The sequence below is a fragment of the Peromyscus eremicus genome, unplaced genomic scaffold (assembly GCF_949786415.1).
Source record: "Peromyscus eremicus unplaced genomic scaffold, PerEre_H2_v1 PerEre#2#unplaced_1733, whole genome shotgun sequence".
NCBI classification, from domain to species: Eukaryota; Metazoa; Chordata; class Mammalia; order Rodentia; family Cricetidae; genus Peromyscus; species Peromyscus eremicus.
Window position 1 is genome coordinate 1 of NW_026735968.1, and position 16524 is coordinate 16524.

At 39.6% G+C, this 16524-nt stretch overlaps 1 protein-coding gene across 1 annotated transcript in view; it reads left to right on the forward strand.

Annotated features, from left to right (window-relative positions):
- Positions 1-941: 941 nt before the first annotated feature.
- Positions 942-16524, forward strand: part of Tent2 (terminal nucleotidyltransferase 2) — a gene marked incomplete at its 5' end in the record, with an annotated part of 31546 nt that continues 15963 nt past the window's right edge. Inside the window, 4 exons of the mRNA XM_059253124.1 lie at positions 942-1020; positions 6475-6544; positions 10599-10675; positions 11039-11167. Of these exons, the coding sequence (XP_059109107.1) occupies positions 942-1020; positions 6475-6544; positions 10599-10675; positions 11039-11167 (355 nt within the window). The remainder of the gene's footprint in view (positions 1021-6474; positions 6545-10598; positions 10676-11038; positions 11168-16524) is intronic.

Below are 16524 nucleotides of genomic sequence, written 5' to 3' on the forward strand. Positions count from 1 at the left end.
ATTGATCTTTTGAATATATCTTAGTATTATCATAATAGATACTCAGTAAACTTACTCAGTGTAACCTCTTGTAGTTGTTGAGGTCTCTTTTAAACTACCATACTTTTTGATTAAATTGAGTATAATTTTAATATTTCATGCTATGATTTATAGCCTTAAAATGCAAACAAGCCGGGCGTGGTGGCACATGCCTTTCATCCCAGCACTTGGGAGGCAGAGGCAGGTGGATCTCTGTGAGTTCAAGGCCAGCCTGGCCTATAAAAAGAGGTCCAAGATAGAGAAACCCTGTCTCAACTCTCCACCTCCCCCAAAAAACCAAACCAAACCAAAACAAAATCTTTTGAATTATAATGGGTAATTTTATTCTTCTGGTTGTTGTAAAAGAGAAACAGGTTTATTCCAGGAAAGAATCTGCTGTTTTTCTGTGCTTTGAGATAATGTAAAGGAAAAGAAAAGGGGGAAAAAGAAGCAAGCCAAAGAACCCTTAAATGTCACTGTAATGGAGATTTGCAAGCCGTGCAGCTAGACTTCACTCAGGCATGTCTTACTAGCTCTGTGGTTTTCACCACATGCTGAAGTCATATTGCCCCAGCTTACACACAGAAGGACTCTACATTGTATGTAATCCATAAGCACTTCACAGTCTTGGTAAGGAAATAAAACATGCTGCAAAGTTAAGGTTTTGTTAAATTTTGTTGGAAGAGATTTTTTTTAAACACCATTTATATAAAAGAGAAAAATGACAGGGTTGTTTTCAATTAAAAAAATGTTGATTCTGAAATGTAGATCTGAAAGTTAACTATTGAGAGTTGACTTTCTGTAGTTATTTTGAAAAATAACTTGAAAGAAAAATATGTTTTGTGTTTTGCTGTTGTGTTACTTGAAAAAAAATCAAACACTAAGCTAAGAAAAAATAATGAAAAAACACTTTAACTTTTCAGTGTTTTTTTCAGGTAAATCAGAAGACTGAAGCACGCCATATACTCACCTTAGTCCATAAACACTTCTGTACTAGACTTTGTAAGTCTCGCATGCCTTCTGACATAACTTATTTAAAATGTTGGTCACTTAATTTTTCTGGTAAGAATTTTTCTGTTGAGACTAGATGTAATGTGGATTGTTTTCTTCTAATTAAATTCTTTAAAAATTTTTCTTTTTAAAATAGGATCTTGCGGTATATAAATATATATAGCCCAGGCTGGCCTTGAACTTGAGATCCTCCTGCCTCAGCCTTCTGAGTTCTGGGGTGACAGGTGTGTATATCATGCCCCTCTTCTCTTAAGTTTTGACCACTTTTAACTTTTGGTTAAAAAGCATGACTTAACAAATCATTATTGTGGACTGCATCTTGAGATTTGAAGGTACCTAAGCTTCCCTTCTTTCTCTCCAAAGGTTATAGACCGTTAGGAAAGAACAGCTAGCTGTAAGGCAAACATCTGAGTAGCCAGAAACGTGATAGACACGGTCTACTAGGTGAAAGTGTTACAGCCCTGAGGGGAAAGGGACCCTGGCAGTCGGGAGCCAAGGAAGACCACCAAGTCCATTGCACAACAAACCTCACACAGAGATTTATTGGGAAAGACACAGAAGGGTAGCTGCCTCTGTTGGGAGAGAAACAGCAGAGGTCTGAGTGGGAGGCAGGCTTTATATAGGGTTTCTTGGGGGCAGAGCTTTCCAGGGTGGCCTGGGGTTGGTGGGATTTTTCTGGCCTGATCTTGGGCTTTTTACTCTATAGGGTGAAGCTTGGCTGCCTGGGTCTCAAGGGACTGGGTATCAGTTGAAGAGTGAAATGGGGAGGGAGTATTCTGGGATTGGTTGGGGGAGGTTTTGAAATGGTAGTGGAGGTGGGCATGGCTGAAAGGTAAGTGTGATGTCCTCTACTTATGATAGAGAGAGCTTGGGAAAGGGCTAGTGTTTGAAGTTAGAAGGTGGGACAGTGGTGAGGCAAGAAGGTAGTAATTGGTGACCTGAGTGCTAACTTCTTTGATTCATGTGTAAGAAGTTCCCCTGTGGCCAGAGTGTGTAGACAAGGTGTCCATCCTTGGATAGCATGGTCTAATACTTGTCAAAATAAGTATGCAGTGGGCACAAAGGAAGACCCCAGTTGGTGACCCAGGACGCTGAGGACGTATCCCTCCTTTTTTGTAAGAGAGAGAGAGAGAAGGGGTGAGTTAAATCCAGAAGATATAGGGCTTGGGCCTGGAGGAGGGCCTGTTGAAGCTTATGAAAGGGTTTGGTAATGGGCACAAGAAGGGGCTTGTGTGAGGGGCCAAGGGCTGCCTCATGTAAGGGCAGGAGAGAAGAGAGAAAAAAGGATGGAAGAGTGTAAAAAGTCAGCCATCCCTAGGAAGGATAGAATTTTGTCCTTTGTGGTAGCGACCAAAAGCGATTGAATTAGCTGTTTCCTATCTAGGTAATGGCTTTGTGAGTTGGAGTAATAGCTAATCCCAGATAAGTAACCTGAGGAGTGGACAGCTGGACCTTAGAGGATGGGACTCTATATCCCTAGCTGGACAGAAAGGTTAATAAGGTAGGGGTATCTGCCTGGCTAATTTGCAGGGATGGACTACAAAGGAGAAGATCATGTATGTATAGTATAAGCTTGGATTTAGGAAGAGAGAAAGAGAGTAAGTCAGAAGCTAGAGCCTGCCCAGTAGATGTGGGATGTGGAACCTCTGGGGTAGGATGGTCCAAGTGAGTAAAAAGGTAAGTGTTCATGTCAGTCCAAGTAAAGGCAAAGATATTTTGTGACTTGGGGTCCAGAGGAATAGAAAGAAAAGCATCCTTGAGGTCTAGGATGGAGAAATGAGAGGTCCCTGAGGAGGAGAGTGTAGGGGTTGGGTACTATGCGGTGAAGGGGAACCACTGCTGAGTAGGTAAGTCAGGGATCCTGAGCCAAGCAGTAGGGTCCATTGGGTTTTTAAACCACGGGTATGCGAGTAGTAAATGGGGAAGAAGTGGGGTGCAGAAGGTTCTTTAAGAGGTCCAGAGATAAGAGCCTTAAGTCCCCTGAGATTTGGAGAGAGTGGGCATTGATCCTGTGTGATGTCATTGATAGGGTTTTGCAGTTGGATGACAGGAGGGGAATGATGTTTGGCTATAGAGGGATTTGGGGTGTCCCATACTCAGGGATCCACCTGGGAGGCTGGTAAAGGGAACAAACGGTGTGTCGGATTGTGTGGTTTGGAGGAAAAGGAGGAGGATAACAGCCAGTGAACCTGGAGTCAAGTGGATTGGGGGAGTGAAGGAAATAGAGACTTCCACTTTGGCTAAGAGGTCCCTTCCCAGCAAGGGGATGGCACAGGTTGGTACCACTAGGAAGGAGTGAGCAAGGGGAATTCCGCTAAAAATATAACTAAGTGGTAGGGTTTTGTGAGATTGTTAAGGCTGTCCCCCTACCCCAATAATAGAGGAATTAGAAGGAGAGGTAGGTCCTCAAAATTCCATCAGGACTGAGTAGGTAACCCCAGTGTCCAGAAGGAAGGAGATGGATCGCCCTGATATTGTGGTGACTACTGGAGACTCCCTGTCAGAGATGGCTGTGGTGGGGCCAAGGGGGGCCTGGTCATCCATGGCCAGTCATCCATGGCCAGACCTAAGAGGTTGGCTGGATGGCAATCTGGGCTTGATATCATCTTGCTGAGAGGGACATGGGAGCAGTTAACGACCCAGTGTTCCTCTTGATGGCACTTTGGACATGGTTGAGGTGGTTTATGAGGGCTTGGGCAAATGCAGGCTTAGTGACCCTCCTGACCACATCTGAGGCATAGCGAGCCTGGACAGTTGCTATGACTAGCCAAAAGGCCTTAGCTAGCATCAAGTATTTTGTTTTCAGACTTTTTTCATCTCTCCCATGGTACACTTTGAAAGCCATCGCTAAGACTTCTGCCTGGGGAGTCAGGGGCTCTCTCTCTAGATGCTACAGTTTGGCCCTTATGTCAGGGAAACTGGGAGAAGAAGTAGAACTTTAAGGGCAGGCTTACAGAGACAGACCAGGGGGCAAGTTGTCTGGACTCCATCTGCATGTGCTCTGGCCTGATCTCTAGCCTATGCTCTTCAGGAAGATTGTTAGTGAGAATCATATATACATGGAAGGTGAGGTTGTAGATTGAGTAATATACTGGAATTTTTAATAAAGGTGGAAGAGTAGGACCCTAATCTCTTTTCTGTTTGAGAGAGTTAATCTAATGAGAAGGAACAGGTACCCTGAACAAGTGATCCACCTAGGCAACTCCTGCAAAGGGAGAAACATGGCCAGTTTAGTCCAGGTAGGAGGAGGTGAAGGGGGTCCCAAAGTGGAGCAGGAGGGAGTAGCAGGAGGACTAGAGGCTGCTGGTGGACTAAAAATAGGTCGGTGCCAGGGAGAATCGACTCAGATGACCTGCCACTAAGGAGGGAGGAAGGGAGACTGAAGAGGTTGGAGAGGGAGAGAAGTGACTGGGTTGAGACTGGAAGGGGTTAGCGCCATCGAAAACAACGGAGGAATCATCTAGTTTGGGCTTCGTAGCTAGGAGTTGTTTTTTCCTTGGTTGCCTTATGCCATGTGGTCTTTTGATCAAGATGGGAGTGAAGTCACACGGCAAAATCTGTCCTTTCCAACCCTAGCAAAGATGTCTGTCAGCCATGTGGTTGCCTCCATCCCAGTGGGGACAGCAGCTAAGATGAGGGCAAGCCACAGGCTTACTTTAAGATTATCTGTCTATAGATCTTTAACTGCCAAGTGTCAAGTTAACCTTTTTGTTACAGATTTCACAGATTTTAAATCATACCCAGTATGCTTGCAAATCTTGAGGTACAGAAAATTAACACAATAGTCTTACAAATCTTGAGATAAGAGTTATATCTTAAAGTTTTAGAAAGTTAAACCCTAACCAAGAGTGTGAGATGAGTAGCAGTAGTCCCCCTTGGGAATAGTCTGTCCCTTTATTTTGTTTTGCTCTCCTTTCTCTGTTACATAGTCAGGTGGTTTGCCTGATGTGGGATAAAGATTTTAGAGGAAACCTTTAAACAAGCATGCTTGGGTCTAGAGGAGAGGGGTAAGTTCACAGGTCAAGTGTCTGCTGGATAAACATGAGGACCTGAGGTCAGATCTCTAGCACCCATGTGAAAATTCTGGGTGTGGTTAGCTTATGTGTATAACCCCAGCACTAAGGGTCAGGCGTGGGACAGAGACAGGGATCCTGGCTCTGACCATCCAGTCTGTCCAGTTATTGAGCATCAGATTCATTGAGATTTTATCTCAAAAAGTAAGTGGGAGAAAGAAAAAGATACTAGATTTTGACCTCTGGACTCCACACATGAACTCACAAATGCATGTGTACTTGCGTGTATACATGGAGGAGAACATCAGACTTGACCCTCCCTACCAAAAATGCTAACAGCAGAATTTCTAGCTTTTAAAAAAGAAAATCCGGTATTTTCCTTTTCTATAGTTAACACTTTAGAATATTGCTCCAGTGATAAATGTTTATAGACTTTTTTTAAAAAAACTACTTCTCTTTTGTTTTTAATTATGTGTCTATGTGTGGGTATGTAAACAGTGCAGGTGCTGTGGAGACCAGAAGAGGGTGTTGGATCCTCTGGAGCTGGAGTTGCAAGCTGGTTAGGAGCTGCCCTACGTGGGTGCTAGGGTCTGAACTCAAATCCTTAGGAAGAGCAGTATGTGCTCTTAACCACTGAGCTATCTTTTCAGCTTTAATTCTATAAGTTCCTAATTTTCTGCAATTTACATGTATTGTTTTCTACAATGCATTTTTATACCTTTGATGAAATTAAAAATGTGTGTTTATGTATTTTATCCTCTTTGAGATCATGCATAATTGAATGTATTCTTGCCTTACCAAGTTGCAAACATTTGCATATTACAACAGATTTCAATGGCTACTGTTTTTACTGTGAGTCATCCCAGAATTTAGCTATTTCCTTACTTTTAGCTAATTTTTTTTACTCAGATGTTCCAATGAATGTCTTTATAGATACTACTATATACTAAAATTGTTCTTTATAGATACTACTATGTACTATATACTAAAATTTTATTTCAAAATCAAAAAACTTTAAAGCCTTTTAAATAGTATAGACTTGACCCTTAGAAGGACTTGATGTCTGTCTGTCTTTCCTTCTTTTCCTTCCTTTCACTCCCATCCCCACCCTACTTCCGGCCCTGTGTGTGTGTGTGTCTGTCTGTCTATCTCTGTCTCTGTCTCTCTGTGTCTCTGTCTCTCTGTCTCTGTCTCTCTCCCTCTCTCCCCTCCCCCGCCTTCTCTCTCTCCCCCACCTTTTCCCTCCCCTCTCTCTCTCTCAGATAGGGTCTCAGTGTGTAGCCCTGGCTTCCTGGAACTCTCTTTGTGTCCTTCTTTTTCAAGGACAGCATGTTCTTAAGTTGGTTTTAATAATATACTACTTTTAAACTGCATTAGAATATTGTGAGTGGGGAAACATTGGTAGATACTCACATGATCTTTTTTCCTTCAGCTGGCTACATTGAGAGACCTCAGCTGATTCGTGCAAAAGTGCCAATTGTGAAGTTCAGGGATAAAGTCAGGTAAATAATTACCAATCCCTCTTTTCAGGTGCTTTAGATAGTCATCTAATGTGGATAGCCAAGAAATCAGGTTATAGCTCAGCAGCTTATCTTCAAGGTTTTATTTTTATTTTTATTTTTTTGAGACAGTCTCATGAATCAGACTGGCTGTGAATTTGTCATATAGCTGCGGACAGCTTTGAATTTTAGAATCTTTTGCTTCCACTTCTTGAGTGCTGGGATTGTACTTGGGTGCCACTACACCCACTGTCTTTTAAATTATTATTTTTTTAATAATCTGAGCAGTCTTCATGTTTAACTGAATTGATTTACTCTGCTTCAATTTTGAGAATTTGGGACTATCCAGTATAAAAAGTATTTGGGTTTTAAAATGATTTTCGTGTAGCCCACCATGATGGCACATACTTGCATGTTGATTTCTCTGAGTTTGAGCCCAGCTTGGTCTATATCAGTGGTTCTTAGTCTTCCTAATGCTGCAACCCTTTAATACAGTTCCATATGTTGTGATGACCCCCAACCATAACATTATTTTTGTTGCTACTTCATAACTGTAATTTCGCTGTTATGAATCATATTGTAATTATCTGATATGCAGATGGTCTTAGGTGACCACAAAGGGGTCTCGACTTATAGGTTGAGAATCTCTGGTCTTTACAATGAGATCCAGGCCTTGTTTAAAATAGTGAGGACCTTGTTTAAGAGATCTTATGTCTTTAGGACAAGTAATTCTTTCCCCAAAACATACCTTCTTTGATAAAATTCAGTGTGTATTTATATTCAAAGGGTTTGTTCTAACTTTAACTATTATTAAACAAATTGTATTTCATTTAGAAAAAGATATAAAGAGTACAGGGAATAATACAGACAAAAGTGATAACAATTATTCAATTTCAAAATTTTAATTTTTCTTTATATTCTCCTAGCCTGGGTTCTGATTTCTTTTCTTTTCTTTCTTTTTTTTTTTTTGGGGGGGGTGCTTTTCGAGACAGGGTTTCTCTGTGTAGTTTTGGTGCCTGTCTTAGATTTCTCTCTGTAGACAAGGCTGACCTCGAACTCACAGAGATCTGCCTTGCTCTGCCTCCCAAGTGCTGGGATTAAAGGCATGTGCCACCACAGCCCGGCATGGGTTCTGATTTCTTAAGAATATTGTGTTAGAAGCTTTTATATAATATTTGAATACAAGAATGCAAATGGTACAGTCAAGTGTTGTAATCATGGCACTAGGAGTTGGAGGCTGCAGGATGATGAGTTCAAGTACAGTGTGGGCTACTAGTGAGTGTCTGTCTCAGAACAAATGAGCAGAGAAGTAGAAATAAGAAAATAGACTGAGATTTGATTTGTCGAAAAGATTTATAAATGTTTTCTAAACATAGGATTGTGATAAAGCAGGTTTATTTTTCTAGCTGTTTATAGTGGTAACACTGAAGTTATATGCATGTGCTTATACAGAACTGAGCTTTCTTATTTATAAATTTTACATTTAAGAATTGTTTAGAATTTAAGAATTCTTAAATTACATTTAAGAATTGTTTTCTTTCTAAAATTTTCTGTCTTTCTGTATTGTTCAAGGTGTGGCAAAAATTTGGGGCTAGTTTAATACCTGTGGTCCCAAGTGAGATTGAGTAAGGTGACATTTTAGCTTTCTCATGTGGAGACAAATGCCCTTTGTCATAGTCTAGCTAGCACTTTTTCACTGTTTAGAATGGTCTTAAACTTAATTTTGTAGTAGTTCATAAGTATGAGAAACCTGTGATATGTCCTGTGGAGGAAACATGATAAATGGGTATTCAATTCATATTTTTAAATTTTGTTGTTGTTTTTATTTGTTTTTTCAAGACCAGGTTTCTCTGTGTAGCTTTGGAGCCTGTCCTGGAACTTGCTTTGTAGACCAGGCTGGCCTCGAACTCAAAGAGATTCACCTGCCTCTGCCTCCTGAGTGCTGGGATTAAAGGCGTGTGCCACCACTGCCTGGTGGAAAATTATTTTTCTGCTAGTGCTGGAGAATGTTTGCATAGGGTGTTAAGTATGCAAGGAAGTGAGTAATCTACTGCTGACGTTTTTCTTCAGCGCCTTTTCAAAAGATTAAATTCTACAGGTTTCTACCTTCATGGTTGTGTTGAGTTATGCAGCGGGTATATAAATTGGCTTTGGTGTTTCTTACACAAACATAAAGATTGTAGTTGTTGTCAGCCTACGTTTCCCAAAGCTGGCTGCTTGTATCTTGGCAGCACGTGCACCACTATCCATTGACTGAATAGAAATGAAGGGATGCTTGTGAGATTCTTTTTGGCTCCTCAAGAAAGAAAAACATAAGAAGAAGTTCAGATTTTGTAATAACTTATAGAAAGGAATTGATTAATTAATTGATGGACTTTTTGAAATTTTTAACTTTTTTGAGATAAGATTTCTCACATGGCTCAGACTGACCTCAGATTCTCAATTCTGCCTTGGCTTCCCAAGTGCTGGGTTAGAGGCATGCATTATCATCATAAGCCTGGCATTTTATTTTTGATAATTTGTAGTTGTATTTGTATTTGCTCTGCCCATGACCTTGGGCTATACGGCTCGAAGGAGGCGGTGCTTCTTGATGTTGTACGTGACCTCTTTTTGTTTTTTTTTTGTTTGTTTGTTTTGTTTTGTTTTGTTTTTTTGTTTTTCGAGACAGGGTTTCTTTGTGTAGCTTTGCGCCTTTCCTGGGACTCACTTGGTAGCCCAGGCTGGCCTCAAACTCACAGAGATCCGCCTGCCTCTGCCTCCCGAGTGCTGGGATTAAAGGCGTGCGCCACCATCGCCCGGCTGTACGTGACCTCTTAAAAGGAAAGGGAGAGGGGTCATGTGGGTCCTTTTTTAAAATCCTGGCTTGATCAGACACCAGACAGCCTGGGAATCGAACCTGGTTTTTCTAGAACATCAGTCAGTGGTCTTAACTACTGAGCCACCTCTCTTTTTTTTAATCTACCACTTGTTAATATCAATCCACGTGAGTCTATTTAATGGATAATAGGGATTTATTAAGATATAAATTGAAGAAATACCCTCTTGAATACAGAACTGAGTAAACAGTTGAAGTCGTCCCCTGTTCTGACTGGGAGTGAATCCACCTGGGGGTTCAGTCAGACCAGGAAGCAGGCAGTGGGGAGAAGGGGCTCGTGACCCTCTCCCTTTCCTTTTAAGAGGTCATATATAACAGCAAGTAGCACTACCTTCTTCGGGCGTATAGCCCAAGGTCATGGGTGGAGCAAATACCACTATAATAATGTTTTTGGGGGGGCATTTATTTAGTATATGTGTGTCCACACATGCATGTATAGCACACTGTGGTATATATGCAGAGGTCACTTCTTAGTTTTCTTCTTCCATGTTTGGGTCTTAGGGGATTGAACTTAGGCTATGGCAGTAAGCACCTTTATTCGCTGAATCATCTTGTTACTCTTTTGGTAGTCTTTTCATAGAAAACTATAGTACTCAAAGAAATTAGACCCAGTAGAATATGAGTGGAACTAATTTCTGTAAAGTAATTCTTCCTTGTTTATAGATTCTAACAATAATTGCCCTATTTTCTAAGTTGTGAGTTGGGTATCTTTGCTTCAAAGAAGCATCCCATTGGTGATGTTTTGAATATTGCATCATTTCCCAGATCAGCACTTGCATTTGTTTAACTTGCATTTTGTTTATATTGTTTGAAAGTAGGTAAACCTATGCTTTGAGAAGACATATCTTAGTGGGATGGTCTATATCTTCTACACTTTGGTCATGTGATTTTATTTAGAAAACATTACAACGTTTAAAACTTCGTTTGGAGTAATTAGAAACATCAGTATATTATGGATCTTTCAAATAGTAATCTTAGTTTATATTTTTAAAACATACCAAATAACTTTAAGTGATATACTGTATATATATTCTTCCTTCTTTAGTGACTCATTTTAAAAACACAGTCTATGGCTTTTGGTCCATGTTGCATCAGTGGATGGATTGGAATCACTTTAGTTATTAGAAAGAGTGGATTTTTGTACTTGTGCTAAAGTGTGTTTTCCTTTGTTCTTTTAAATAGTTGTGTGGAATTTGACTTAAATGTAAACAATACCGTTGGAATTAGAAACACATTCCTTCTCAGAACTTATGCCTACCGTAAGTTTTTGTTTGTTTCTAAATAACTATCAGCTTCTGTTTTTCCTGTATTCTCTATGGCCTTTGAACTGTGTTTACAGTAAATAGCAATACCCCATTACTTGTGTTTAGTTATACAGTATCTTATTTTTTTGATAATGTTACTATAGTAAAATCATATGCTACTGTAGTTATAGATGATTCAATGTTTTTAAGTGAATGATGATTTAAAAGTAACTAAGGTAAGCTTATAAGTAACACATTGAGAGTGAGCTCTACCTTTAGTATGGAGAGAAGCAGTGCCTCTTACTGGCATAGAATTAGGAAATTATACATTTTCAGAGAAACTGTGATGTCCTTTTTAAGTGTTTATTTTACTTGCAGTGGAAAATCGAGTTCGTCCGTTAGTGCTGGTGATTAAGAAGTGGGCAAGTCACCATGATATAAACGATGCCAGTCGCGGTACTTTAAGCAGCTACAGTCTTGTACTGATGGTTTTGCACTACTTACAAAGTAAGTATTATGAGAGTTTTTCACTTTCTAAAACCGAAATTCAGATAAACCTCACTGCAGTATCTTTTTTGCTCATCTCCAGTTTGTGTTGTTTTAAAAAGTTCTCTTTCTAAGGCCTATACAACTTTTTAATCCTGTTCTGTTGCCTTTAACTAATATTGTAGCAGTTTTATTCTCTGAAAAACATTGTGAAGAAATTTTAATGTGCTTTTATCTTTTGATAGTTTTGTTATGCACTTTTATATTTAAAGAACTTTCACCATTGTATTGTTGATCCATTGTCTTGCAACAGATGAGTGCTCAGAAAGACTATTTTTTTATTTGAGACATGAGGGGGAAAGGTATCCCCAATGTGTCACCAGCACTGAAGGGAAAGGTATCCTGGCAGTTGGGAGCTAAGAAACACCACAAAGTCCCAACACAAGAGATTTATTGGGAAAAACACAGGAGAGTGGCTGCCTCTGCTTGGGGAGCAAGGGGTAGATTTTTTTTTTTTTTTTAAAGATTTATTTATTATGTATACAGCATGTATCCCTGCAGGCCAGAAGAGGGCACTAGATCTCATTACAGATGGTTGTGAGCCACCATGTGGTTGCTGGGAATTGAACTCAGGACCTCTGGAAGAGCAGTCAGTGCTCTTAACCTCTGAGCCATCTCTCCAGCCCAAAGGGGTAGATTTTATATAGGGCTTTTTGGGGGTGGAGTTTTCCAGGGTGGTCTGGGATTGGTGGGATTTTGTGGCCTGATCTTGGGGAGAGCTCAGGGATTGGTGAGATTTTATGGCCTGATCTTGGGCTTTTACTCTGTAGGGCAGAGTGTAGGGCCTGGTGGTTGGAAGTCCTCAGGGGTGGAGCCTTGAGTGGCCTACAAGACAGAAATTAAATGATATTCTTGTTGGGCAAGAAGTTTATAATCAATCCCCTTTGGCCCCTTCTCCTCAATTAGGTTTTGTGTTTGCTGGGTTATTCTGTCAGCTTCGCCTCTAGGACATGAGGGTAGCCTGGCTGAGACATCTGTCGCCCTGTTGTTGCTGGTTCCTTTGGATAATGTGGCTGGCTACCCTCTCTTCCCATGCTCCTTCGTGTGTACCCATTTAGAACTGCACAGTTTGAGAAGATGACTTTCTCAGAAAGAGGAGGACCATTCTTGGCTCAAGGATATACAAAAAACTCTGGTCCCCCGATGAACCTCCAAATCAGCTCTCAAATTCCAAATTGGTCTCCAGATTTTAATTCAGTTTAATTCAAACAATTATCATTGTTTATGAGGTCATTTTGATAAAGCCATACATTTGTTCTATGCTTAGTGGCAAATTATAATGTGACCACTTGTAATTTTTGCCCCTTCATAATGTGGCTCTGAGAACTTAGAGTAGTGAAGTTTCCCCAGAAATACAGTGCAGACTGATGAGCTCTGGATGGAACCTTTACTTTTGTATTTAATGTTTTGTATATACAGTCCAATAAATAACTTATTCTACATATTTTACTCAGCTAGATGCTAAGAGAAGAGAGAACTGAAGATTTATAGTTATCCCAACTAAGAGTCTGAGATATTTAATTGCTGAGTAGCATACTTAATTATAAATAACTTCATTAACTATGTGTGGTGATACATTCCTGTAATTCTAGCACTTTGGTGGTTTAGATAAGAAGGTTGTGAGCCTGGGCTCTATAGCCAGATCCTGTCTGAAAAACAAAAACAAATGAATAGCACCATAAGCATTATTAATGACTGTTATGGCTGGTGGGTTACTAACAGAATGCTACCTTTTACCTCCATACTGTAAGTTGCCTGTGTGAGGGCAGGTACTGTTAGATCACTGTCACTATCATGTGGTCTTTTGGTTTTTTCGAGACAAGGTTTTTCTGTGTTGTTTTGATGCCTATCCTGGATCTCTCTCTGTATACCAGGCTGGCCTCGAACTCACAGAGATCCGCCTGCCTCTGCCTCCCGAGTGCTGGGATTAAAGGTGTGCAGTACCACCGCCTGGCATACTATCATGTGGTCTTAACCAATGAGGCCAGTGTAGTGATTTAGAAAAAGCTTTAGTGTGTCGTTTGGTGCTTTCTGCATGTAGATTCTGAAAGACATAACAGGGTTCATATATTTTGACTCTAGTTTTTTTCCCAGAGGTTTATCCTAAGACAATGATCAACAGATTTATATATAAAAATGTTTTCATAGTGTTTATTGAAATAATAAAAGAAGGAATCTGAGCTTTCAAGAATGGAATCACTTTATTGGGAGGGAAAATGGCCTGCAAGAGACTGAAGTGGTTCAGCCTTTGGCTCAGAGGACCAGTTTTTATGATATTGATGATATGATTTCATCTCTTTGGCCTTTATATTCTTATCTGTAACATAAGTTGTTGGATAAATGATTATTATTTAACTTTCTAAGTGTTCTAATACATATTTTTTGCCATGAAGGAAACAGTAGTTCTAAATATTGAAAGATTAAAAAGACCATAGCATTTCTTATGATATATGTTAGTAGTCAGTAACAGTTGTTTCAATACATGATTGATCAAAGTGTAAGAGGAAAAATACTGAGAATAGATTCCAAAGACAGTCTAAGAGTAAGAGTTACTGAGGTAAAATTATCAATTGGGTAGAAATAAGAATATTTATGATCAGCTAGCATGTTCCTGGGGCAGAACTTCTCAACATCCATTTTTAAATTGTTCTGCATTTTCAGAAAGCAAATTACATAACTTCCAACATACAGTGACACAGAATATATAAATTACCGTTCCAAAAGGGAGGAATGGGGGCATAGTGAAGAAATATTGGACCAAAGCAAGATTGAGACCCAGCAGGGCAAACTCCAAACGCTGTTGCTGTGTCTGCTGTCAAAGGGATTAGATGCTTCTGTCCTTCTTTCTTTGCTGCCTGACACATACATCTCTCTCTTGGGCTCGTTATATTCTTTATGTGCAGCTCTTCTTGGCCATGTCTCTTGATTCTGGTGTTTCCAACATCTTGGGGTCTCCAATGCACTCCTGTCTTCCCTTTGATAGCTTTGTGAGTGGCCTCTCCAGGTTTCCATGCAGAGACTCCCTGGGACATGCTTGGAATGAGTGGCTCAACTTAACTGCTCTTTATTCATGCATCCTTCCTAATTCTAAAACCAGAACCATGTGGACAGCACTGCCAAGTTTGACTGCCTGCTTGAGATGGAGCCAGGCTCCCTTGAATCATATTTGCAGTTTTCCTTTGTTGTTACTTTTTAGGAGCAGAAAATTTCTTAGGTCTTTCCTTTTTATTAGTTGTCCACTTAGCTGGTTGGGGTCTTGCCCTGAGGGCATGCTTCCCTTTATTCCATTCCATATCAAGCTTCTCTTTGATCTTTTCATCTCTTTCAGCATAGCCTTAGCTCCAACATTAACTTTTCTGGTGCTCATTTTCCCCTCCAGCTGTATATTTTATATTTCTTTTTGCTCCAAATCTTCTTTTTCATTATAGAACTGCGTAAGAGTGATAATTGATAACCATATCACAGAATCAATATTAGGCTGTTTTGAAATCTCTGCCAAAGGAATTAGTCTGTTACTTTTCTGTTTAGCCTCAAGAGAAATCCATATGATAAGAAACAGCAGCTACATTCTCTGCCAAAATATCACAATGGTCTCTAGCCTAGTTGCTAATAGTGTTCAGCCCTGAAACCTCCTGGGCCTTCACAGTCAGCATAGCTCTCAGTACTACTGTCCTGAGCTCCTGTTAGGATGGTCCATTACAATCTACTTAGAGCATTAAACCACTTTCCTGGATCTAAGTCCCAAATCCACATTCCTCAAAAAAGTATGGTCAGGTCTGTCACATCAATAGCCCACTCCCTGGTACCAACCTGTGTCTTAGTTACTTTTCTGTTGCTATGACAAAAGACCGTAGCCAAGGTAACTTAGAAAAGAAAGCAGCTAACTGGGCTTATGGCTTCATAAGTTAGAGCCCATGCTAGTGGAGCAAAGGCATGGCAGCAGGAGCGCACAGAGCCCACCCCTGTGACACACCTCCTCCCACAAGAGTGGATTTCCAAATCCTTCCCAAGTGGGGACCTAGTCCAACATGCAAGTCTGTGGAGACCATTCTCACTCCAACCACCACAATGTATTTGCTTCCAAACCTTCTCAACTCCTTAACTTTGAAAGTTCTTTTATTTGTTGAATGACTCTAAATACCAGTGGTTGGTATTTCTCTCCCCTGTCATTCCAAATAATGATTATAGAATGTGATAAAATTCTCTGTGAATTTGTTGTCTTCATCTCTTGTTTTCTAATAATTTTAACTTATGAAGAATTTAATGGAAAGAATTTTAAGTAAACTAATTCCTGGTAAGAGAGTCACTATTTTACTTCTGAATTATAATGAGACTTATAAGAAAGCATTAAAAGTGTTGTAAAAATATAGAGATATTTATAATTAAAGTGTCTGGGCTTGAATTTACATGGAGGGTCTGAATGCTTCTGGGGAAAGTATATGTGACTGTGTGTATATATCATTACACATAAGGGTGATTTGGTAAGTAGTAAATTAAATATTTCTCTTTATAGTCCCATTCATACTCTGCACATGTTCATATTGCAAAATTTTATTTCACTGCAGTTTTCAAGTTAGGAATGAAACATCCAAAAGGAGGATTTAAATATATCGTCCTACTCTATACTACATTTTAGAAATAAGAGTTGGAGGCCATATAAATTAGTTGTAATGCTTAATTACATATTTGTGAGTGTAGTACAGAGGTCATTTAAATTTTTTTTCTAGATAGGAAAGTATTAGGTATTCTTTGTTACTGAGCTTAAATTATATATTAAACCCTATTCTTAAGTACAAACTTTATCGTATGCTGCTGTATTTGGTCATTAATATAAAAGACATCTTGGAATTAAAGCACTGGTATTTTATCATACTCCACATAATTTAGAGTTATGCTGTGAATAACAGGTATCTTGTCTTTTATATTACATTCGTAATGATGTGAAATTGTTTATGCATTTATTGAGATTAGGTGTGCTTAAAAATTCATTGCATTGTGAATTTCCTGAGGATGTTGCTCTGTTGGTAGAGTGTTTTCCTAGCATGCATGAAGCCATAGGTTTTATTCCTAGTACGCCAGAACAGGGGCATGTTGGTGTACTTTTGTGATTCTAGCACTTGGGAGTTAGAGGCCTGAAGACCCCAAATTCAAGGTCATCCTCAGCTAAATAGTGAGTTTGAGACCAGCCTGGTTTATGTGAGACCTTACTTAAAAAGAAAGAAAAGAAATTTAATTTCAAATGAGAGTAACAGGATAATGATTCCTCTGTGATGTATTTTATTTATATTTCTAAGATGGCTGTGCAAATCTCCTGATTT